This window comes from Rhipicephalus sanguineus, chromosome 1 (genome assembly GCF_013339695.2).
Source record: "Rhipicephalus sanguineus isolate Rsan-2018 chromosome 1, BIME_Rsan_1.4, whole genome shotgun sequence".
NCBI lineage: Eukaryota > Metazoa > Arthropoda > Arachnida > Ixodida > Ixodidae > Rhipicephalus > Rhipicephalus sanguineus.
The window spans coordinates 181,686,044-181,712,122 of record NC_051176.1 but is presented as its reverse complement, the minus strand read 5'-3'; the positions used below and the strand labels follow the sequence as shown (position 1 = coordinate 181,712,122).

Below are 26,079 nucleotides of genomic sequence, written 5' to 3'. Positions count from 1 at the left end.
ATGAACTGATAGCAGGTACAAGCTTGCTGCGATTAAAACGAAAATATTAACTTGGACAAGTAGCGTAATCCCTGCTACAAATACTAAGAAGTCAAAATGTGACAGACGATGGGTACCGAGGAAGCGCCGACGTGGCTGAAGATCAGATGGCGTGATTAGATGAATTAAAGTGGGGTAACCTAGCTCTCTCCTAGGTTGATTTGAAATGGCCTAGAGAGTAAATTGTCCTGTCGTGTGCCTAATTATATTTATTGCGATATTGACAAAGAGAATGTTGATTTACGTGCCGCGATTGCCTCGAAATGAATGAATGATTTTTGTGTGTTGTGGCGCACTTGTTCTCTAGGCACATATTTCTTTGTGTATGTTAAATGTCTGTGAATCGATACTCGCCAACCAATTAAGAGCAGACTGTACAACGTAGTAGACATCAATGAAGTAACGACCCGCAGCAAGATCGAAATTGGAAGCGACAAGGTGAAACAGATTTGTAATGTAAACAGTAGACCCTTTATACATTACAAATGACCCTCTCACAAATCATGCTGTATCTGTCTTCAAAACAACATGCATGCAAATCTAATCGAACAAAACAATCATGACAGTTGTATAGTTGGTTATGGATGTCTAACAAATTTGACAGCTGTGTTAGCATTACGTACATGTACATATAAATATCTGATACATACTTACGCTTTGCCGGCGGCCTTCAATATATCATTAAAGTACAAAATGATAGAATGACTGAAAAGGAAACGTGCAGGAAAAAACAAAGCGGCTCGGCAGGTATACCGCCCTCATAAAAGAAGGTAGGGAATGCAAACACGAACACGAGAGAAAAGAACGCCGCAACGCAAACGGCGTTTTTGTTGTCGTGTTCTCTTCTCTTGTGTCCGTGTCTACACACCCTGTCTTCTTTTATGCTGAATATTTACAAACTAGCTCAGCTTTTCGTCGTCCTATACATCCCACTTCATACAGCTCAAGTCCTATTCAGCTATACGAAAAGAAAAAAAAACAACTCTTAGCCACTCTCTTCAACTTTTTCCAGAGTATTCCATGCAAACGTCCCCGAAGAGTGCTGTAGTATCATTGAGTGCTCGGACATGTAGGGCCTCTTACGTTGTAGGCGGCACATTTCTATGTTGCATATATAACTATTTTTTAAAGGGTCAGGGAGGCGGCGCGTTGTCTAACGCTTAGAACCAATGCGAATGCTACACTGGAATCTATATGCTTTCCTTGTAATACACCTTGGTACGTGTGGTGTAGACGTAAGATGCAGAGTAGATTAGCCGAAAAAAGTATATTTGTTTTATCAGCGTACCTTTATTCCTGTACCAATTTTCACGCTTTCTCTCTAGATTTATGTTTGAAACATACTCGATATATGTATGTCAGCAAACGAAATGAACTATAGAAAGGAATCTTAAGGCAGGAAACGGAGAAAGGAATAGGAATTATTTCCTCACAGCATTGTTGTTCTACAATAATTCAATTGAATTCCCAAGGCTCAAGATTATTTTCTAGTTACTTTCTGTTGCTGGCATACGCTATCCAAGCACCATGTACCTACTCGCCCAACAAGCCATCCATTTGTAACATATTGTGTTGTGTTTTCGTATAAGGGTTTCCAACACCTGGACAACAATGCTTGCCCGCTCTTCCACTTTCTTCAAGCAGATTCAGCCGTCGTACTCTATCGCTTATTGTATGTGTTATTGACGTATGGTTAGCAAAACTTTTTAATATTCCAACTTGACTATTGAAGGAGGAAGTGATAAGATTAACATGTACTTATCAATACACGTCATGGCTCCTAAACATACTTTTCTTTAGCTCCTAAGCCATATGAAGAGAGAGAAGAAACTTTATTAACACTTGGCCGGCAGTTTGGTCTTGGTGGCCTCAGATGGTGGTGCTGAGTCCCTGAACTCGGGCGGCATCTTCAGCCTGCCGGACGGCCCAGAGCTGGTCGTTGAGCTCCGAGCTTCTGAGCGCCGTCTCCCAGCGGCGGCGTCGCCGACGGAGAAGGTCCCCCGCGGCTCCCACAGCCGGGACGGCGGCGGGAACGAGTGAGCTCGAGGCTTCCTGTTGCCTGGTATTGACAGCAGCCATAGGCGCATCGCGAACGGCGGGCGTTTCTCGACAGTTGTTGCCGGCGCATTCCCAGAGCATGTGGCGAAGCGTTGCTCTGTGCCCGCATGTTTTACATAGATCGGTAGTGTATAAGTGCGGGTAGCAGTGGCATAAGACGACCGGGCTGGGGTAAGAGTGGGTTTGTAGTAAGCGATAGCTTACAGAATCGTGCCTGTCTAATTTGTCATGCGGTGGTGGGAACTTACGCCTTTCCAGTCTGTAGTGTTGGGTAATATCTCGGAACGTGACGAGACGCTCCCCCCACGACCATTGTGGTCCGTGTTGTTGCTGCGTGTCTGTCGAAGTGTCTCGATCCGGCAGATCAGAAGCCACGTTCTCGGGAGCGGAGGCGGTGGCCACGGAATGTGCCGCGGTTCGGCGAGTGAGACCTCGAGCCGCGGCGTGGGCCGCCTCGTTGCCCGCAAGCGGGACGTCGGTGTGTGCCGGGGTCCAAAGGAGGAAGACTGTTGAACTTTGCGGTGGCAATCGCGACGCTGAGTCACCATCACCGCACATCTTAAGGATGCGGTCTGCTTCCCGCGAGACGCGGCCGCGCGCGAAGCCGCGGATTGCCGCCTGCGAGTCGCTGATTACGATCGTAAAAATAAATTATTTCTTGCACTTAAACCGATGCTAATATTACACTTGCTTCTGTGAACAGCGTATCATTATTGCAGAAAAGAGCTTTTGCCTGAGAATATGTTAATTAAGTTTTACCTACAAGTGGAGTATATCTGTAAGATATGTGTATTTTTTTGTCATTGTCGATGTCGTTCGTATATTATATGTATTTTACCCGCTATGAACTTCCCGAAATTGTCCGGACACAAAAGTAATCAATTTGGCCTCTGCGAATTACTTGGTAAACCTGGAAAAAAATGTGCGCACATGAAAGATGGACTATCTTCACGTGCATGCTGCAACTACAATTCTGAAAACAAAAGAGTAAAAAATGAACAAAGCAACACCTCTGCCGCTGTCAGACTGCTCGTCATCAGAAGCCTTCTCGGAATATAGGTGAAAAGAAAATAATTAAGCTACAGTATTGAAAACTGATCGATTTAGAGAACTTACGCTAGCCAAGGCGGTAATTCCCGAAGTTTTAAGTAAAGCGTAGGCTATCCGCATGTGCGTAAGAGACGGCAGAGTTTGTGCGATGACTGCGTTATCGCTTGGGCGCTTGGGCGTTGTTTAAATTTTGAGGTCTCTCCCTGCGAAGGGCGATTAACAGCGTACAATAGACACGCTGCGCACTTTCCCGGTGTATAATCGCGACCAGAGACCGAAAGGTCCGTGTCTTCACTTCCTGCAGAGATACACAGGTACAAGTCCTCTCACGTCGCTTCCGGTGACCGCAGAACGTGCTGGAATTAAGTAATAAATCCGCCTCGCTACATTCCATTACACAAATGCGCAGCGTGCCACATGTTACACATGGTGATTTATATTTGAAACAGCAATGATGTGTGGAAAAGGGAAGGCGGATAAACAGTGCAAATTTTTCATGCACCAAGCTACAGAAATCCAAGCTTTAAGTGCAACCTTTACGTGTCCAAGCTCTGACGGATCATCTAAACTATCACTGCGTTATCAGACAGTCACTCCCCACGGCGACCAAGCGTTATCGGTGAGTAAATGCCGCAAATGAAGGGTCTCGTACATCGCGGTCTTGTTTCTGGTCTCATATATCAGTGGCACCATTTCACTATGGTTATGCAGTAATTCTATGTGGATTCATGAAGCCAGCGTGAAGAAGGAGCGTTTTTAAAACAAAGATTTTTTTTTTTTGCTGCATACAAGGCAAAGCGCGATTGCTCGTTCCTGGTTTATTGCGCTACGATATGGTCTCTTCACTTATTGAATTGTCGCGCCTGAAGATCGCTTGATAAACGTTTCTCTAGAAGCTAAGCTTCTCTTTTCCGCGCTGTCTTTACAATGTCCAAATGACCGAAAATAATAATCGCTTTGTCTCAATAAAATCTAAATGGAAAGTCACCTCAGAAAAAAAAGAAAGGAAGAAAAAAAAACTGCAGCTGTAACACTCTTGCAGTGCAAGGAGGTGAGAGCCTGGCTGCCCTCATGTAAACCAAATCAACCTCGACGAGAAAGTTTCACGTTAAATCCACTCTTAGAACGCTTCGGGCGAGTATACTTTTCTCTTTGTCTTATTTCAAAGGTGTGCCGACTTTAGCGAATACCCACAACGCGCCTGAAAGGCAATACGCGCACCTACTACTGCACACTTTGATGATGCTGTGACTAATTATAATGATAATGATGAATGATGGCTGATCCATTTTTAACGCGTTAAAAACTTTACACCACTCGCTTGTTACGCAGTTCACATGGTGTGACGCCTGGTGCGATTATAAACTTCTGTCACGTAATTTTACGGCTGTTAAGCCGACTCCTCGCCCGACATGACGCCTGTATAAGGCCCTTTGCCAAAGCAGCTTCAAGCGCGAGCGCGGCTCAGAACACTTGATTGCCACGCAGAATACCTGGGTTCGATTAAGGCTCAAGCACTGTTTGTCTTTTTTTTAAGGTCATGCTTGTTACGTGAGTTTCTGTACCTCACGCTGCGTACTTTCAAGGCCAGCGTGTCATGAGGCACTTAAGACTTTCGCCTTAACAAAGTACTTCACCCTTTGAGGCAGAATTATTTCAAGGTACCCTCCATTTGTGTGATATTGTTAACAATACGGCTTACATTTTTTATACGAAATTATTCGTTGATCTCTCCCACTGTGTTGGTAGTAAATCCGATGCTTCTATTCTACTTAAAGCCTTGTTTTCCCATCTAAATTCTATTTACCAACATAAGATCACCGCAGCACTAACAGCAAATAACACTGAACGTTCTGTGGTGTAGAACAAATTAGGCAAAGCATCAAATACATAAACCCGTTTACGATCAGATCTGCAACAGTAATTGATCGCAAATAGAGGCAGAACTGGCGCTGATGTGGCAAGCGAAGAACATTTCCGCGGATAACATATTTCTCGCGCCAACTTCCTTCAGCGTTGCACATATCCGCAGGAAATCAGCACAAGAAGGTGCTGTGGTGCCGTAAGAAACAAACACGAATGAAAGGTTAACAAGGGCTGGGCATGAAAGATTCATGCGAACCTTATGACATCGGCAGCACCGGGAAATCAAAAGAATATAAGCGCAGCAGTGAACAAGTGACAAAGAAAAGCAAGAGCGAGCTTGCACACGGACTTCTACAAGATGATGCGTGCAACTCGGGCCGCTAATGTTCTGCCTTAGCGTTTCTGGTAGCGAACGTGAAGCAACGCCGTGCAGCAGCGAGTGCGCGAGAAGATTGGGGTCATGTTTATGGCCCGCACCATTCGTGTTGGTACGCACATATTGGTCAGGATGGATGGCGAGGAGTCATGGTGCTTGCGGCTCGTGCAACTAAGACCGGCAAGAGAATCTCAGGGATTGTTACTGTGTAGGTAGGTAGGTAAACAACTTTATTGCTGCGTATCCTGTTCGGGAGATACGTAACAGTGCAGGACAATTCGCACGCAGAAACACGTGAATAAAGTTACTTATTCAGTTACACGTTAAGTCGTGCCACCGGCGTATCGGTGCTTGTAGAATTGATACTGCATCAACTAAATGGGTGGTGATTCCCACTATTCATACATGAATACTGGCACCATGTGTAAAAAGGCAAAAAAAAAAAAGACACACATAGAACAAACTTCTACGTTGCAGAGCTTCAACTAAAATCAAGCAAGTCTAATGATTGCGTACACCAGTCAGGATCTTTAAATGCAAGCAGTGATTGCAAGTTTACGATTATGCTGCGGAATTTTACTTCTTTTCGTCATAACAACAACCAGAAATAAAAAAAAAAATTCAACAGCAGTTCTCACAAAATTCCATTCGAAGAATCATTGGACAACTTCGACAAGAAGGACTTCTACAACAAGCGCGCACAGCTACTTATTGAGTGCCTCACAAATAATCACGTATACGTAAAAAAACGTTTATACAAAATAGGTTTAAAATGCAAGCACTACATTGAAATGAGGCTCAGGTAAAATGTAAGAAAAGTCGCGAAAACCTATGCAGTGTAACACTGGCGTAGCCAGGAGGAGGAGGGTGGGGTTACACAAGGAAAATGTTCAACTTTGCATGTGTATATATAGACACACACATAAAAACACATGCACGAACATTTATAACGTATGTTTGAACCCCCCCCCCCCCCCACCCTGAACAAATTTTCTGGCTACGCCACTCGAGTCTAACGTTCGGACCACTTTTCGCTCATCATGTGACTCTTAATTAAGTTCATTTGAGAGCAATGCTGCTTCAAACTATGATCTCGATAGTGTACGCAATAAACAGAGATAACACATAAGATACTGTGGTAATAATTATTCCCAAAGACGGACAAATAATTACTGAAACGGCATTTATCTGACGACAAAACAGCTTCAACGTACGTAGGCTGCATGGTTACTTGAACGCAGTGAACACTGAAAGCGGAAAAAAATTTTACTTTGCTAGTCGTACTTAAGACATCTCAAATAACAATACTATTATACCTTTCAGGCGGCAATTATCATGCACTGCCTGCAAATTCGTCAAATTCGCATGGCATGATTCCAAGTCAGTCAAGGGTTACATTCCAAGAAAGAAAATGAAGGAATGTGTTGTTTTGGGTGAGTTTCAGTAATTAATGTTAATTAGCGTGCAATTAAATATATAATTATTATGCAAGCCGTCAGCTTCAATCCTTGCATAAAAAGAATCAAATACTAAGCCCAAAATGCATGAACGGTTTTTTGGGTTGCATTCGTTTCGCGAAAAGGACGTTGGTCCTAGAACGTGGCACGTCGAACGATCGTCAAACATGGCAGCGTCTCTAGCAAAGTGACCCTCTGCAGCAATATGTAGCACAATGAAGTTAAATGACCGCTACTTGTCCACTCAGGAAGCCTGCACGATTGTGCACGCGGTGTTTCAAGCCATTTGAAGAAACATGCGGTGCGTGACCTGCCTCCGAAGTTGATGTGTACAACTACACACCGCCGCTGAAGGGGATGGTGTTTCTCCGAAGACTGCCAAAAATTCTAAAAGCAGGAGACTTATATTAAAAATACGATTGTTTAGAAACACAGTTATTGTGAACGGCTGTCAGAAAACAAGTTATGCAGATTTTTTGTCTGCTTAATTGGCTAACTATTCGAACAAACCCGTTTGACTAACATTTTTGTTAAGTGTGGACAGCTATGCATTCGCTTTCTGCGCGGATCCTTGCCTCAGTGCATCTATCTATCTATCTATCTATCTATCTATCTATCTATCTATCTATCTATCTATCTATCTATCTATCTATCTATCTATCTATCTATCTATCTATCTATCTATCTATCTATCTATCTATCTATCTATCTATCTATCTATCTATCTATCTATCTATCTATCTATCTATCTATCTATCTATCTATCTATCTATCTATCTATCTATCTATCTATCTATCTATCTATGGGCCATTCTTCCAGGCCAAACGTCCTAGACAGTGCGCCTCACATTCTGTTCTGAAAAATTGTGGGCAATCATTTCCGTGCCCTGTTTGCCCTCATACAGGATTTTTTGCAAGAAAAAAATTTTTTTTCTGGCCTTAGGAGCGATGTGAGTGTTCCCGTTGTGGGAGAAACGTAGGTTGCTGAAAAAATACTTCAAAGATACGCTAGCTCACGGAGCTCCTTAAATATCTGCTCGTTGCTATAAAAGGAATGGTGCTTTCTCGTTCCCTCTCATTGGCGTCCGCTACTTTGTCTCCCGATATGCTTTGTGGTGAAGCAATAGGGTGATTCTGCGCTAGCTTTGATTATGTTTTTGAACATTCTTCACAGTGTATCAAAAAAAAAAAAAAAAAACTACACGCTGCCGCTGGGAGGCAGCACTCACCAGCGTCAAGCTGACCGACCAACTATGGGCCGTCCGGCAAGCCGAGGATGCCGCCCGGGTCTAAGGGCTTCAAGCCGTCACCTGACGCCATCATCGACGGAGAGTGGGACGGGACAGGGGTTAATCCCCTCTTCCCCCCGCCTCGCCCGGACTTTTACTAAAGTTTATTCACTCACTCACCACATTTCTTAATAGTTGCCGGTAAACATGTCAAAAAAGTATGGAGGTCGATTACCGAATAGCTTCGAAGTTGTAGGGGCGCAAACATTGAAAAATGCGTGAAAAGACTCATGTTCAGACATATGCAGATTAGTGATGTGGTTCAAGTAAAAATGCATGCTTGCACTCATTTGGAAGGGAATACAAAGCGGATTTTTTCTGAAACTCTAATTGGAGTGATTTTTGTTTGAATACAAAAAAAAAATATGTTTAGCATCCACCGCTTCCCTGGGCACCAGCCCGTAAGTCCGCTTCGCGGCGCACTTTACGCATTTTGCGGTGTAATAATAATAATAATAATAATAATAATAATAATAATAATAATAATAATAATAATAATAATAATAATAATAATAATATAATATAATAATAATAATAATAATAATAATAATATAATAATAATAAATAATAATAATAATAATAATAATAATAATAATATTATTATTATTATTATTATTATTATTATTATTATTATTATTATTATTATTATTATTATCAAATACTGCTAAGTCATTATCACTGCCATCACTTCACTGCCGACGAAATCGTTCTGATCTCTTATTTCTCTACAAGCTAGTCCACGGTTTCATATCCTGCCCTGTACTTCTCAATTGTGTTAATTTTCGAATTCCGCGTAAGTTAACCAGAGAGAACAGACCGTTTCATGTACCCGCCTGCTTCTTCCAACACTCTACCGTTCACAGAATACAAAGTCTTTATAATATTAATTTTCTTGATCTTGACGTTTTTCATAGTCCACAATCACTGTTTTATCCGAGCTTTGCACTGTTTTGACATAGTATGGCACAGTGTACAAAGTCTTCCCTTCTCCGTCTTTCCGCATAGTTGTATATGTGCAATCTAATTTTTTATTCCCCTTCAATATTTCTCATATTGTCTTATTTTACTCCTCCCCTTTAGTGTTCATTTCTCTTTGTCTACGTGTTTTTGCTCTTTTTATTTCTGAAGACTGTCTGTATTGTATTGTTTATTTTTATTGATCTTATTTTTGCGTGCGCCTGCACAAAGACCTCACAGTTGTTCCTGGGCACGTTAAATAAATGATTGATTGATTATTATTATTATTATTATTATTATTATTATTATTATTATTATTATTATTATTATTATTATTATTATTATTATTATTATTCCAAATATATTACGTGTGAAGAGACGCTAGGCCACAAATACGTCTGGCTGTCTCAAGAATATGAGGAGGGAAAACTGCGAAAAGATAGAGACAAAACGACAGGACACTGTCAAAAGTGTGTAACTGGAGAGAAAAACTACTAACAGAGAACGACCGTTCAGAATACGAACAAAAAGTTATCACTCTAAGAAAACAACAAATGCACGAACGATGTAATGTGGACAAATATGACATCCACAGAACGCTAATACCGCAGTTTCACGACTACTTCGTGAATTCAGGTTATACGTCATGTCCGATTCTTCTGCTGTGTAGTGCTCCAGGAATTTTAATTGCGAACAGTAACAAGACACAAAGGGCAGTTACATTATCCTAATTTTCTTTAGGGGCAAATAAGTGGAAAGTGCTGGGAGACAGATTTCCTTTCTTTTTTTTTTGCATCACCATGACAATACATTCTACTGTCATCTACACATGGCATGTTGATGACAGTTTGACTCTAATCAACATGAGTTGTCACGAGTTATACTTACGCGCTGTCTCCCTTTCATACTTTCCTGGCTGCTTCGCAGTTAATATATGGACCCATAAAATACAATGGTAAACACTCGATAGCTGATTTATACAGTAGTCGTGCAGTAAGTGATCTTGAAACCTGTGCAGGAAATCAAAAATATGGCTTTCGAAAATAAAAAAATGGCTCAGGCTCAAAAGCGAGATAAATTTGCAGACCTTAAAGAAGCTAAGAATTCGGTGTGCTTGGCGAAAAGTGGACACATAAAATATATTCAATCAATCCAATGAGCCCTGCCCTACGCAAAAAAGAGCTTCCTTTTAATATACGAAGGCGTAATTGCATGAAACTATAGCTATCACAATAGGAGTAAGGTTGCGTGTGCGGACACTTAATTCGTACAGGGCGTTATATTGCGACTCCTAGGTCGTTTCGACAATCGCGATAACTTCTACTCGTTTATTGCGAACCTTTAGCTAGTGTAGACTTTTTTACGTTGTACATGAGAACTCCAGCTACTCTGACAAGAAAAATAAATTAAAGTTTGAAGCCATGCATTCAACTCCATTCACCAAATTGCACTTATTTCACAATCGTGTCGTGCTAACTGCGCATGTTACGCAAGTATATTCGCTTGTATCGTTTACAGTGCACCCGTAATGCACAAGGGTATCATCACTGTGCTATCGCAGCCGCTTCATTATTCGCCAAATATAACACTTGCATTTGGAAAAACATAAAGATATAAAACGTACCAGGCACTAAACGTAGTGACACGAGTGCCCGCTTTGTAATATTTAGGGCTGTGAAACGATTACTGGATGCATGCAATAGCCTGCTGTTTATAACTCTAAGTGCTTTGTGTATTCTTTTTTCTCGGGTGGCCTGGCGGATGCGGCACAGTGACCCGGAAGGAGGTGCCCATTTGGTCACCCACCTCATTTCTTCAAATTGTTGTGCGAGAGCGAAGCGTACAGCCTCAGACACCGCAGACACTCACGCTCACAACACCTCTGCGCGTCGGTTCAAAAATACTCCTGGTTAGAGCCTGGGCAATAACTGCTGCAAAGGCGCTCTGCGAAAGAGAACGTAAATGGAGCGTGGTGGCTTTCAGAAGTGCTGTCATTTCAATTCCACAACGCTCATCGTGTTCTCCAGCGCAGAAGTGTTATTGCAACTTGCGCAACGAAATGTGTTACACATCGAGCGCTTGTCTTAAGCACGGGAGCTGAAGGCGCCCGCACTTCGGATAGCCGCGTCTGCCGCCATGCTGCACCCATCCTTCCACCCCCACCCCCTATTTCTTCATTCGCCATCTTTGCTTGTTATTTGTATTTCGTTTAAGGAAAAGAAAAGCGCAGCTTGAAATAGTGAAAGGATGATTTCACTGGAAAAGGCTCCAACACCAACGCGGAAGTCCGGGAAAAGAAGATTCCTCCGGAGCTCGAACGTAACCGAAAGCAATGGCCCATGATGCATTCAGAAGCCGCCCGGACGTGGAAGATTACTGTCACGGTTGAGCGCCTCCATGGCACGGACGCGGTTGCGTTTTGGGTCACGCTGGGATCCTCGCGAGTCTCCCGTTATAAATAAACAACAGCGAGAAAAGACGCCGCTGCTTTCGTTGCACCGCGGGAGTCGCCGCCTGTACACACACGTACACACACACACGTACACACACACCTGCTTCAGCCGGACCTCACATTGCGTAATTTTCCGCGCGCGCGTATCTAATAAGCGCCGCGTGCTTTATCGCGCACAGTGCGCGTCTGTGCGTGTCGCGGCCTCCTCCAGCGGTGCGCAGATTCGCACATGCGACGCGTCATCGAAGCAATAGCCGACCGCTCGATGGCCATGCGACGCCATCCGCCTCGGCCCGAAGATGGCCTCGTTATCCACTAATGCTCGTGCCGAATTCAACCCCTTCCCTTTCCTCGCCACCGACACCTCGATTGAGAAGACTGCAAGTGTTCCTTTTCTCTTCGTTTCTCTCTCTCTCTGCAAGTATTGCGTTGTCCGTTGGAAAATCCAAGCCTGTATCATCATAGCCTCGCTCACAGCGCAGAAAAACATTTTCTTCGCATACGTAGTGATACGTCACTCTTTCAAAAAAGGTTTGCTCTTTTCTTCTCTATAGAAGCCAACCCTAGGCTTTGTGCACATTCATATAGAATGTTAATATATTGATAAGAACCAAGTATTTATTTAAGTACACAGTAACAGCACATAGGCCTCTGAAAAAAAAAAAGAGAACTGCAAGAAAGTTCGAGCAAAAAAAAAAAAAAAAGACGGAATAAAACTACGCAAACCGTTAGGACGACACACACACACACACGCACACACATATGCACAGAAGCACACGCGTGCACGCACACACGCACACGAGTGCGCGAACGCACGCACAAACACACAAGAAAAGAAAACGCAAGGTAAGTTTATTGTACAAGTAAAACTGAAATGAAATGCAGAATGCGTGAAACTATGTTACAAGAGGGTAGACATATGACAAGGTCGGAAAAATAAGTTACAATATCTCGACATTCTATGGTCAGTTTAACGTCGGTTGCGGCAGGCAGGAACAAAGAAAGGTACATGTTCCATGGTGATATCACGTGAAATTCTAAGCCATCAAGAAAGGAGCTTGAGGTAGGTAAGTAAAATAATTATGATTGCAGTGATGATTACGTAAGAGTGCGAGCATATGATGTGCGCGCGCACGCGTTAGAAACACGGTGATGGGTTATGTTTTCCACCTGTTGTCTTACGTGGCGGTTGTGTTCTGTGATGCATGGATTGTCGTGGAGAGGTTGAGGCGAGGGGCACTTCAAATATGTTGCGAGCAACAATAAATAAATAAATAAATAAATAGATAAATAAATAAATGACCAAGAAAACCAAACCAATAAAGGCAACAACACGGCAAATGGAAAGTTCACGACTGAAACTAACTTTTCGATGAAGTTTCCACACACACACACTGCTGTTCAAGTTGTATCCAGAGTTTAATAACATGCTACTTCATTCGTAAGTCAACATGACTGCTTATAACAAATGCTTGTATTATTCTGCGTCCACTAAATACTATATATTTTAAGATGTTTTGCTGCAGATGACATTATCAATAGAAGAGCGGCCTCTTCGAAAACCAGCCATAGCCTCTGGATATATATTGTAGCGCTCTAGGTACCACTCGAGACGTGTCAGAACCATTCTTTCCATTACTTTCCCCACGCAGCTGGACAGCGCAATGATAATGCCATCGACCTTGTAACCTCTGTGCAACAACAGAAATACCTCAAGCGCATCTCGGTTGCAATGTTCCTCGATGTGAAAGGTGCATACGACAACGTAACGCACGATGCCATCCTCGATGCCTTGGCGAACGTTGGAATCGGTGGAGAAATGTTTCGATGGATTCGGAGCTACCTACTGAGGAGATCCTTCTTCGTGCATACTGCAGAAGGCCGCACCGTTGACCATTACACCACTCGTGGCGTTCCACAAGGCGGGGTTCTCAGTCCTACGTTGTTTAACCTCACGATCATTGGCCTTGTCCGAATTCTACCTCGATCAGTCAACCTCTCTGTATATGCTGATGATATATGTATCTGGGCTTCAGCAGTGACACGACCCCAGGTACGCGCACGGCTCCAAAAAGCAGCGAGAATAACGTCGATGTACCTCCATGCTCGAGGCCTCAGAATTTCCACCGAGAAGTGCGCCTTAGTCCATTTTACCCGCAAGCCCATGATCTGGTATCCCGTTTCCATCGACAACGTGAGGCTTTCGTATATGAGACGTCACCGATTCTTGGGCGTCATTATCGACAGAGATCTTTCGTGGAGTGCTCACATCTCGCGCTTGAAGAAGAGGCTCACCTCTATCACACACGTAATGAGATTTCTCGCTGGGAAAACGTGGGGCACATCAGTGTCATCTATGCTTCAGCTGTACAGAGCGCTCTTCTTGGGATATTTGCGGTATAGCACGCCCGTGCTTTCCAACGCCGGAAAAACTAACATCCGGGTCCTGCAAAGCATTCAAGGCCAAGTACTGCGCACAGGCCTGGGGCTACCTCGGTGTGCTAACACAGTAGCAACGATTGCTATTGGTAAAGACCACCCGATCACGACATATATAACTGTCGACACACTCCGGGCACATATCCGTTACATATCCAGAGTGCCTGACCGCCACCTCGCTAACTTGCCACTAGAAAGACCAAAGGCAGCGTTTTCCAAGGTTGTTGCGGCTAACCAGCATTCCATCTCGTGGAGATTCTCGCCCGCAACAATACCACTATCTCCGGAGTGGTGCATGAAACGGCCCACTGTGCACCTTGAAGTGCCGGGGATATCTAAAGAGGCAAGCCTGTCATCTGCAGCCCTCAAGCAGATCTCACTGGACCTTTCGCATTTGTCGTATGCTAACCAAATTCATATTTACACGGACGGTTCGGTCTCGGGAAGTTCGACAGGTGCCTTTGTGATACCATCTCGATCAATCACCGTCAAGTTCAAGACACCACACGTCACGACATCTACGGGCTCCGAGCTCGCCGCTCTTCGAGCCGCTATGGAGTTTGTTATGCAAGAATCCCCTAGTAGATGGGCCATATTCTGCGACTCCAAGGCAGCCCTTCAATGCGTGCGAAGTCTACGACGTGGAAACTACCACCAGTTGGTGTCTGATATCAATGCAATTTGTCATCGCGCCGCTAATCAAGGACACGACATTGTTTTACAATGGCTGCCGGGTCACTGTGGCATCAGTGGTAACCACCTCGCTGACGACGCTGCCCGATGTGCCCACGATGGAGCGCCCACACTGTTCATACCTTTGTCAAGAGTAGATGCAGCTAGAGAACTTCGTCGCATCGCGCATAATACCACGCTTGCGCACTGGAATTCTCCGCTTAACTCCAGTCCTCGCCCTAAGAACCTTGAATCATTACTCCAGCTACAACTGCCATCCAAGATTTCTCGACGTGACGCTACAATGCTGTGCCGGTTGTGGATCGGTGTAGCGTTTACTAACTCATTCAGCCATCGCATTGGCATGGCCGATTCATCCATGTGCGAAAGCTGCAATTGTATAGAGACTATTTAACATCTCTTGTGCCACTGTGCCCAATTTGATGAAGATCGCCGGACTCTCCAGTGTGCCTTGGATAGACTGGATGACCGTTCCTTTAATGAAGCAAAGATCTTAGGAGCCTGGTCGCGCAGCATATCAGCCCAGAAAGCCACACGAGCCCTACTGCGGTACTTGAAAAGAACCCTATTGAACGACCGCCTGTGAAACTCGGCACTGTGTGTGTGATGTGACTTGTGTCTATCCTTCTCTCTCTCTCTTTTACTCCCCTATTCCCCCTCCCCATGTGTGGGGTAGCAAACTGGACGCATTGTCTAGTTAACCTCCCTGCCTTTCCTACATTCCTTCTCTCTCTCTCTCTCTTGCTGCAGATGACTTGCATCCCACAGTGCAAGCGATTTTCGTCATGGTTGGATTTATCAGTTCTTTGTCACACCATCAATGCACGTTAAAGTTGTGGAAGACAGATTTGTAACAAAAGTTAGTGCGATGAAAAAGCAATCATATGGGAGGATACAAAGAACATGTGATTGTGTTGTTTTCTAACCCACTTTGTTGCAAGCATGTATAACGCACTAGGCTATGGAAAAATTTTTATTGAAAAAAATGATTGTTTGGAACAACTTGGGGGAATGTGCTGCAGAATTCAGTTCTCCTATATTGACAGAAAAGTTAATATAATCTATTTTATAGATATTAACGTTAAGAAAAGTTAGGCATGCACACACGAAGACAAGCGGACAAAAACTAACAGCGCTGGTGTTCCTGCATGTACGTCTAAGATTTAACCTGTAACAATAGCTCGTGAGTCAATCGAACAATTTTGTGCTAGGGCAGAAGACCTCCCTGGACTCAATTTCGATCCAACACGCACAAGAGGAAACACAGTCAAGAAGCAACACAAGAAACACGTACAGCGCGGTACACGAACGGTAGAACAATTATCACGTTATCACAGATGACTTCATGATGGTTTCCTTCGTGATCTGTGTCGTCACCATGACGTGACAGATCATGAATTTGTGACGTCATCATGACGTTATTTCTTTGTTCTCGAAGTCAGTAGCTCAGGCATCGGATCGTCTACCCGACACACTGCTTTGGAACCGTGGCCAAGTTTCGACGGTGCCTTTTTGCAATATTTGTAAAACTGAAATTGGCAATATTGTCCTAAGTCAGCAGAAACTGTCCACTTACCACTGCACTGCTCAGAGCGACAAACATTCTCTAATACATCGAAGTACATCCAAATAATTTTAAATACCTCCCCATATGCCACCACCGGTGTATTCAATAATTTAACTCACATTGTCTTTTTTGTTTTTTTTAGGCAGTACAATTTTTTTGCAAAAATGCCAGGCGGGCACCTGAACTCTACAGAGTTGTATAGAAATGAAATGTTTAACAAAAACACGTTATTAACATCTTAGTTTTAACATGAGGGACGTCGTTTATATGTTTTAGAAAAAAAAAAACCCATGTAACTTTATATATTAATCATCGAAATGGAAGGTAAAGATCGAGGCGCTATCGAAAATGAGCGCGCCGGGCGCGCAGGAAACGCCGCCGCTGTGTCACGTGAGCCCGGAACTGGTCAGGAAAAACAGCGAGTCATCTGAAATACTCAAGGTGGACCACTTATTTACTGCGTGTGATGTTTCGTGCTTATCTGATTCTTTCGCGCTGTGTCCAAGAAAACCGCAATTTCCCCTTTATTTTTCAATGTGCAGAGTCAAACAAGGAGGCAGCCACTATGGAGCTTCTCACAGACAAGCAAAATAGTTCTTCGCGCTTATGCAGAGTTAAAGAAAGAGGTAAGCACTACACACACACAAAAAAAAAGGAAATGAGCGGTGCAGTTGTGTATTTGAGACGACTTACCGTTGTTTCTGAGCAGATTCTGCTGCGACGCGTCTTTTTTCAATGTTCGTCACGTGATGTTCCGGTCTGGCGCGATACAGCGGCGACATTTCCTGCGCTCTCGGCGCGCTCCGTTTCGGTATCGCCTCGATGGGGGCCTTGAATTTATATGATTATTATCACAAACTACGTGTGTTTCTTGAGATTGCTAAAGAATTTATATGCCACAAATTCGGACGTCCTACAACTTCTTCATATAAACAAGTGCCCTCAAGTTAATAATTAAAAAATAATTAACAAGTCCGTGTTGATTAAATATTTCAATAGAACTTTAGGTGCGGCAAAGTGTTTCCGCCTCGACGTAGATTTTAGGTGTGAAGACGACAGGCGCCTGACTTTCATAGCATTCTTATCAAGAACAAAAAAATCTGTATTGTCTGAAAAGATGTCCTATATAAACCGTACAGGTAGCACCCAATTGCATATACCCATCAAATAGGCAAAACAGCTGAATATAGGACAGGCACAAGCGTCTTCGAGCGAATAGCACAGTCAGCGTTGCCTTGCGCCAGGGGCAGAATTGAAAACATCAGTTTAGTGAGTCGGAGCAAAATAAGCTGTATCATGATAAGTATCAATCGGGATTGCGAGCCTATAAGTCGTGTTTTGATAGGACTCGGGCGACCAAGCTGTTAATCTCGCGGCACATTTGACTTTTCACGATGCTTTGTGCGTATCTCTACGCGTAGTTATCATCTCATTTATTTTGAGCTTGGTCGTAATGCACTGAGATTGGTCTGCAATAAGGACGACATGGGCGAGAAAGTGGCTTGCAGTCCTCAGCTCAGGCTACGATGTTAATGTTTGTCCTATAAGTTTATCCTATAAGCACTGTTGGGAGAAAAGCGAAAAATAATTGATTCGTGCTAAATGTTCTAGTACCATATTGCAGCATGATACCTCACTGGCCTCTGTCAAAGCAATAATACTTTCATTAAAATTTTGTCTGATCTGTCTCAAAATAACGGCTATCAATAAGGCTTCTGCGTCTGTAGTAATGGAACGGCCACGTAAAAGAAGGGCAAATACTAAGCCAGGAAATGGCTCATTGCACATTGTGACAGACTTTCCTGGCTAAAGAAGGCGGCCAGATTGTCCACGAATTGTTCCTTGACTAAATTATGAGGTCCATGCATACCTAAACCAGATATGATTATGAAGCACGCCGCAGTAGTGGCCTACGGTATAATTTTGACCCCTGGGAATCTTCAACTGCTTCTGTATCGATGTTCGCGGTCGTTCTTTTATTTCCCTCTCATTGACATGCGGCAGTCGTGCCCATTAATGCAACCCGCGTTTTCATGCTTAGCAACGACACGCCATTAACCGTTGCGTCACCAGTGAGTGATCTTTCGAATAAAGGCGTAAGAAGAAATGCGCTCCTGAGAGCTGCCGAGGAAGCTCCATATCACCAAGCAATAAATTCTTTTAGGTTTATCGTGCATATATTTTTTTTCCTGGAGTAATTGGCAGGTGGCCGTAAACGTTCGCCGCCATAACAACATTCTTCTGTTTACGTCCACTCTGATGTAAAGTTTGACCCGAGGCGATTATGTCGTTTTGTCGCCACTTACAGAAATAAGCCTCTTCGTATGGAACAATTTCTTTATCTCGGAAAGGAAACAGGTGCAGGCAAGCAAAGTCCGCTCAAACAATCTCGCTATCACGTCGCCTTCTTCTTAAGACCATGTTTTGAGAAGAACACGAATGTCTGCACTTGCACTCAAAGAAAGGATGTATGTCAAGGACAGGCAGCCCAGCGTATAAGACGCTGATAAGTACTCTCCAGCAGGCTTCGCCGCTGCTGTATTTTCCCCCCTTGTAACGCGAATCTCGCGCAGCACTACAACTCTGTCTCCGTGTGATTCTTAAAACAAAAATAATGAAAACATATTTGAAAGCTAAAACAACAAACATAAAACGACGCCCGAGACGTTAAAGTTTTCCTTCTGCTGTCGGAAAGAATTCGACGACTCTCCGCGGCTGGCATGAGCGTTATGAAGCCCGTCGTCCCACTCTCGCAGCCCCCTGTGACAAGCAGAGCGGCACGGTTGACTTTGGGGGGGGGGGGGGGTAGAAAATGAAACGAGGCGTCCGGCATTTGCTCGGCTCTTCGCCTGCCGGCGTTTGCTCTCTCGCAACCTAGTCAAATTTGCTTTATTCGCGAGCGCGCATGCCTGTCGGCAGAACGTCTCACTCTGGCCGCTTCTATTTCGGGTTGGTCGTATCAAGCTGAACTCCGTGAAACAGGGTTTACGTCGGCGGCAGACATCCGTTCAAGCAGGCGCAGTTTAGTTGCTTTTTTGTACATGCGCTCAGACATCTTCTTTCTTTGTCTCTTCTTTACACTGTGCACAGCGTATTCAGTGCCCTGACCTGGCCTATAGCGAAGAAAGGCGAATGGCGTGCCTCTGTTTGAGCTAGCGTGGTACAGCGCAGAGGTGGGACGCTGCTTGGTTAATTGGTTGGTAAACTGCCACCGGATTCTCACCGTCCTTTTCGGAAGCCACTGCGAGTGCAAGGCGCTATTCTTAGTCATTCCAGCTTGTAGCGATAGGTTTAAAAACACAAAAAGACGATACAGGACTCGAGGATGCAAGCAAGAGGCATGTGTAATTTTCTTTTTTAATGACGAGCTCAGCTTCCGTCACAAGCTATACATCCAACAGAGCAAGAACCAGAAGTGCAGTACTGCTGTCTATATGCACAGTACAGCGAAATTTCAGCACAATGAAGAGCAAAATCCAAGAGAAGAATAATATCGTTCTTCAACCTCCCCACAGTCTCCTACCCCCCCCCCCCCCCCCACCCAAGAAAAAAAAAGAAAACAGAACACTGGAGATCCTCAGCCCCATGACGCATAAGCAGATTTTGAATGCTTCCGACTGCGACAACCGCTAACTGCTTTTAACTTGGGTTGCCTTCTGCGTTCAGCCTTTCTATTACACCGACGACCGCTTCTGTAGTCATCCACGTCACTGTGTCCTCGTCAGGCGGCCTTATGGAGTAGGATTTGACCATCGTCACATGCCATTACTGTATCAAATTGGCTTTCGTCAATTTCAAAGTTAGTTTACAAACATAGATCAGAAATTTAAAAATAAAATAAAATCGAATGATTCCGGTTGTGTATCGCAATGGTTTAGTGTAGTATTGTTACCTGCTTACAATGATATCAATGCGAGTTCTGACATAAAGTGTTGTGTCGTCACTGACGACAAAGATTATGACATGTGGGCGGAACATCGCGAAATGGCCCGAAAACGTGGCAAGCCGTGCGAGAACGGCAGGCCATCACACAATATTGCATCTTAATCTCTCTCTTTTTGACATTACCATGAGTTTTTATCGCATCAGACAAGAGAACACTATCTTTTTGTCAACCTACATGTATGTCCTTGATCTGGCGATATAAACAGAATACTTAAACAGATAAATAATTTTTCACGTTTGTAATATACCAGTCACTAATACGAACCGACTTGCAAATGAATATGTCCTAGAAGAGCTTTTAGGTCTCAAAGAAATTAAAGCCCGAATCTTGCCTGTATGCGGAATTTTTTATTCGCACTATGCGTAGAAACAACGCAGTATTCTATTGATTTACCTTTACCATTAGCGGATCATTTACGGACCGCTCCATTCTCACCGGAGCCTTCTTACAGTTTGCAAAACGGCGCGCAGCGGAAACACTGTAGTGGTGTGCGCACAACGCTCATTCAGGCAACGGAAGGCGCTAACGTTATCCTCGTGCCGCTGTGGAGCTTACTCAGTGGCACGTGAGGGTGCCTGTACATGAGGAGAGGGAGTGGGGGGGGAGGGGGGGGGGCTTATTCCTCGTTGTGCAGGTAAGCGAGACAATCTGACTGCGTGTCACTGGCGTTCTTGGCAGACGCGCTTATAGAATATCCGAGAGTAATGCAGTTCTATGCTGCTTCCGAACGCGTGAAAGTTCATTGGAGCCGACCGCAGGCGATGTTCAGATTAAAACGCCTATTTAGTTCTTCGCGTAGACGTTGTTCTTGGCAACATGACGGTGTGTTAAAGCACAATTCTCCGTCATTATGCTCGCTAAAACAGTGTCAGCGGGATAAGAGATCTGCACATAAAAAAAAAAACAAGTTAGCGTAGCTTGCAATGGACACGCAATGCTGAAGAGACAGCGGAGCTGATGGGCACCTAGGTTGTCCTGGCTGTCGCTGCTTTGCTCAGTGTTACAAATTTTCTTTTAAATGTGAAGCATTTCTTAGCGAACATTTGGCACTTTGAGGTTTTCTATCTATCTATCTATCTATCTATCTATCTATCTATCTATCTATCTATCTATCTATCTATCTATCTATCTATCTATCTATCTATCTATCTATCTATCTATCTATCTATCTATCTATCTATCTATCTATCTATCTATCTATCTATCTATCTATCTATCTATCTATCTATCTATCTAGCCGCGTACGTCTGGGTGCTCTCATGATCGCCTCCTTAACTTCGTGTAGACCAAAATTTACACGGTAGGGTAAGAGGATTTGACGAATACGACTGTCGGGTCATCACATGAATAACGTGAAAATCCTGTCGCGTACGTCGTCAAACCCTTTCCTCCTGACACGTGTGGCATATACCCCTTTACAAAGGGCCGCGGTGCATGGGTATGCGCCCCAGGTGATTGACAGTTTATATCTACTCAGGAACAGCGAGAACAGACTTTGGTAATTGAAATGCGAAAGCGTTAAGAAAAACCGACATCGGCAGCGTTGACCCGATGAATACAAACGATAAAAGTTAGGATCCCAACAGGAATCAAACCCAAGCATTCTGCGTCGCAATCAGGTGTTCTACTACAGAGCCACGCCAGGTCTATAAACTCATTTGGAAAAACAGCCTATACAGGCGTAAAGGCGGTATACAACGTCAATTGTGGTTGTGGCGCTGGCTATCTAATTTCACAGGAAAGCAATAAACACTACATATGTACTCCTACGATACAGGCGTCATATCAGATTAACGTCTGTGGTTCCAGTATTCGCTCCGCTTTTATAGCAGTCTAATGAACATTACATTTGCATTCCTATGATTCAGCAAGCTACATTGAAGCATTGCTCAACCCCAGAGGAATAGATTAAGGAAACTTACGTATGATATTCATATGATTGTACCATAAAGTGCAATTAGTTTCGATAATACTGACGTATGTGCCCCAACGTGGGGGCTGACGTTACGTCGCACCATAAGTTACCCGTTAAACGCCAGTGTTGTCGACGTGCCTGGTAAGCCCACGATGTGCGCGCAGCTACTACACTTACAAAAACCACCTCGTAACGCTTGGATCAAAGCCATAAAATGCAGCATAGAACTCGCTGACTGCTTCACATGAAACCGATTCCCACAAGGCGTGGGAACTGCCGAATTTCTTTGTTCTTCCTTTATTTATTTCTTTTTCTCTCTTCTCTTTGTTTTTGTGCATGTGTTTTTGCCTCTGTTTGTGTCAATTTTTTCTTTCTCTCTCTCACTATTTCTTTCTCTTTCTCGGTCTTGCTATTTTCTTTCTCTATCTTCCGTTTCTTTATCTCTCCCAGTATTTGTCACTCCTCTTTCTTTCTGTCTTCTTCTGTCGCTCTCTATTTGTCTCTGTCTCTCTCTCTGATTATCTCTCTCCCTCTCCTCTTTCTTTCTGTCTTTCGTTCTCTCTATTTCACTCTTCCTCTTTCTTTCTATGCTATGATTTACTCTCTCCCTTCCTCCTCACCCTCACATCTTTCATCCTCACCCTTATTTCCCTTTCCTACCCCCTTGCTATACTATACTATACAAGACTATGTTATGCTCTACTAGCGTGCCTGGATAGCCGAGTGGTTAAGACATCCGCCTTCGGATTGGGGGTACGCGGGTTCGAGTCTCGCCTCGCAAAGAATTTCCCCCCAAGAATTTCCCTCTTTTTTTTATTTATCTTTCATTCTCTCTCTCCGTACTCGCTGTCTCACACATCAGTCATTGCATCCCGCGCCGGAGCAATCGGCGCGCGTGCTTTGACAGCGAAGCAATGATTAAGACGACGACGATGAAGAAGAGGACGAACAGAGCGCGTGCCGGTCTCGCGGAGCAGGTGCGGTGCAGCTGTGGAATTAGCGGTTGCAAGGCAACGCGAGGCATTCCGAGGGGTTTTTTGTACACACCAAAGTTTTTGCGGCCGTCTTAAAATCTAGGCTCGCACATCGCATCTGACCACGGCATCATTTGGTGCCCGGCACATACGGGTGTTCCCGGGAATGAACAGGCCGACCGACTCGCTCGCGCAAGTACATACCGAGCGACGGACGCCCCTGTCGACGAAACCATAGCCCCTGACAACGACGAGCGACCGAGCGGTCGAGCCGACATCCTCGAAGCTCAACGGCTCGAGCGACGCACTATGGCACCACCTCACCCGAATCTGAACAGAGAGCAATCGAGAGACTGGCGCCGACTGCAGACGAACACGTACCCCAACCTATACACACTTTCTAAGATACACCCCTCCGAATATCGAGATGAATGCCCCTGGTGCGGAGGGATGCCAACACTGACACACATTACATACAGCTGTACCTCGCGTCCTGTTGCGGCAAACTCCACGCTCATAAAAACACACACATTACCACACTGGTCGTGGGAGGCGCGACTCTCGGATCAGGCCTTGGGAAGCCAACTGGCAATCCTGGACCAGGCCCGGCGAGCTGCAATAGCCAGTGGTGGACGAAGGGCCCCACCCACTTTAGGTGCTAATAGGAATAGTTAATAAACGTTTATTCTCTCTCTCTCTTCGCTGTTGAAACATTACGTCTGTAGCATCACACATGGGGCATAACCACAATCGACGATGCGCCATGAATCATGCGGCTGATAAACACTTTGTAAAGCATTGATGGCATTGTTGACAACAAGGACATTGCAACAATAATCTTGAAGCGAATGGCTTTCTTGAGATCCTTCTTATAAATTTCTATGTTCTGTGGTGGTCATACTTTCGCAGCCGCTACAAAAGCACTCATGCGAAGAACCCGTGCTGACATGCAACCGAGTGGTGGGGCGCGTTTGTTCCCGAATGCCAACTGTATTAGGGTTATTTAGCCGTGCCGGGTGGCCATACGGTAAGTAAGGAAATACCGTACCGTCATGGTGGGCACGTTGCTATGTTAACCTGCAATAGCTGTACTAACCGCCATAATATTCTCATGTTACCCTGTGCATCGATCATACTAGCACAGAAAAGCAAACCCCTGTGACGTCACATGCCGCACTGTATTGCTTCACTCAAGGCATCACTTGTAGACTAAATTTTGGCTGCCGAGCTCAGTAACGTTTCAGTCACCGGGACCATCAAAACGACTCATTGAGCCTGAGAACCAAACAACTTTTAAGGCAGCAAAGGTTTCACCATGCCGGCGACCTAGATGATTGTTTGCTCAAATAATAAATAAAAAAAAGCACCAGTCCGAAAGTTTTACACCTTCAGAGCGCCCATACGCCATGTTGCGAACACAATCGAGGACGTTTAATATTTGGAAAATTTTGAATTTTGCGCTCCACAATAGGGCGCAAATCGTAGGGCTTCCATGGCTGTGCAAAGGGACCGCAACACTGCTTGGCTTCACGGTCTTTTAAACTTTGTTATGATTTGTAGCAATAGAAAAATATGACTAGATTGAGCGAGATCTCAGAATTTGATGTAACGACCGCAATTTAGTGTCGCCCTGATTACCTGCAAAATGATAAGTTAATATGTGTGATCGTCTCTATGTGTGATCACTGTGGGACCATGGCACCCTCAATTCCCTGAAATCCTTTCAATGTAGGTGCCATTTTGTGGTTCAAGCACATCGCAAAGTGCACTTGGCATCGTCCTAAACATGACAAGCATTAAATATCTTGTGAATACAGCGTTTTAGCGACATCGTCTCGCAAAGCGTTGACGATTTCGCACTCTTTGTGACACCGCAAAACATGCGCTATTATATACATAGGTCACTCAGCGGTAAACAAGAACAAGGCTCTAACTTCTAAGCAATGCACTTTTATAACGTCACACTTATTGTAAGTGTATAATTGCGCGACTGCCTTTCATCGGTTACACGACAAGCTTTAGCTGGGCTAAGGATGGCCTCTTCTTGTAATGTCCTGGTCCCAATATGTAGAAATAGTTCTCCTCTCAAGTGAAGCCTGACACTTCGGTAAATAAATGGTCCGCTAAAAGGAACAGAAAATGAAATATAGAATTACATGAGAATCATGCATGACACAGATGTGATAACACTGAGTTGCCGGTGGCTTTCTTAACTTGGGACGAAATTAATACAAAAACACCCGCGTGCTTGCATTCAGGTACACGTTAAGGAACCCAGGTGGTCAAATTTAATCCGGACGGCGTGCCTCACAATGATAGGGCCAAATGAGCTTCTTGTTCTATTTTTATGTAACCGACCCGTTACACGTGTAATCACTGCCCTGCCCACACCGCACTGGAATGTCTAGGAACATTCATGATTATTGTGGATTGTTCTGATGAGCTTGAGCGCACAACGCGAACAATACAGCTTATTCTGGAACTAACGAGGGAACCAACGATCAGGCTAGAACCTTCCACGCTACATTAAATGCCGACGTGCCTTACCGCTGATCAGATTACCGACGACTGTGCTTGCCGCTTTCCCTGCACTTTAAGTGCTGCTTCTTTTACTGGGCACAAGTTTGCCCAATAAAGCGTTCCATATTCGCGAGACAATATCATGATTTTGGCACGCAAAGACCAGCGCACCCTACATTTCTTCAATGCTAGCCAGATGCACCCGATCCAGCCGTTTACCACCCTCTCCTGTCGTCGTTTTCTACTCTCCCCCGTTTCCTATTTGCCAGTCGCTTGCCGCGTTTTTCTGGCTTATTTGCAATTTTTCCAGCCAATAGTTATTTTAGTGATCATCACGTTCACCAACAGCGCGCTTGTCGTTCACTAATAACGCATTTGTCGGTTACTTTCAGTAGTTGAGTGTTGAAGTCAAACATGCGCTGGGGGAATCAACAAGTAACATTAATAATGCACCGGCAAACGTGCATTCAACCGAATGGAG

The 26,079-nt window shown here is 44.3% G+C and overlaps 1 protein-coding gene across 1 annotated transcript in view; it reads left to right on the top strand.

The window, feature by feature from the left end:
• Positions 1-2,502: 2,502 nt before the first annotated feature.
• Positions 2,503-26,079, top strand: part of LOC119380604 (uncharacterized) — a 37,105-nt gene continuing 13,528 nt past the window's right edge. Inside the window, exons 1-2 of the mRNA XM_049412227.1 lie at positions 2,503-2,575; positions 13,197-13,295. Of these exons, the coding sequence (XP_049268184.1) occupies positions 2,503-2,575; positions 13,197-13,295 (172 nt within the window). The remainder of the gene's footprint in view (positions 2,576-13,196; positions 13,296-26,079) is intronic.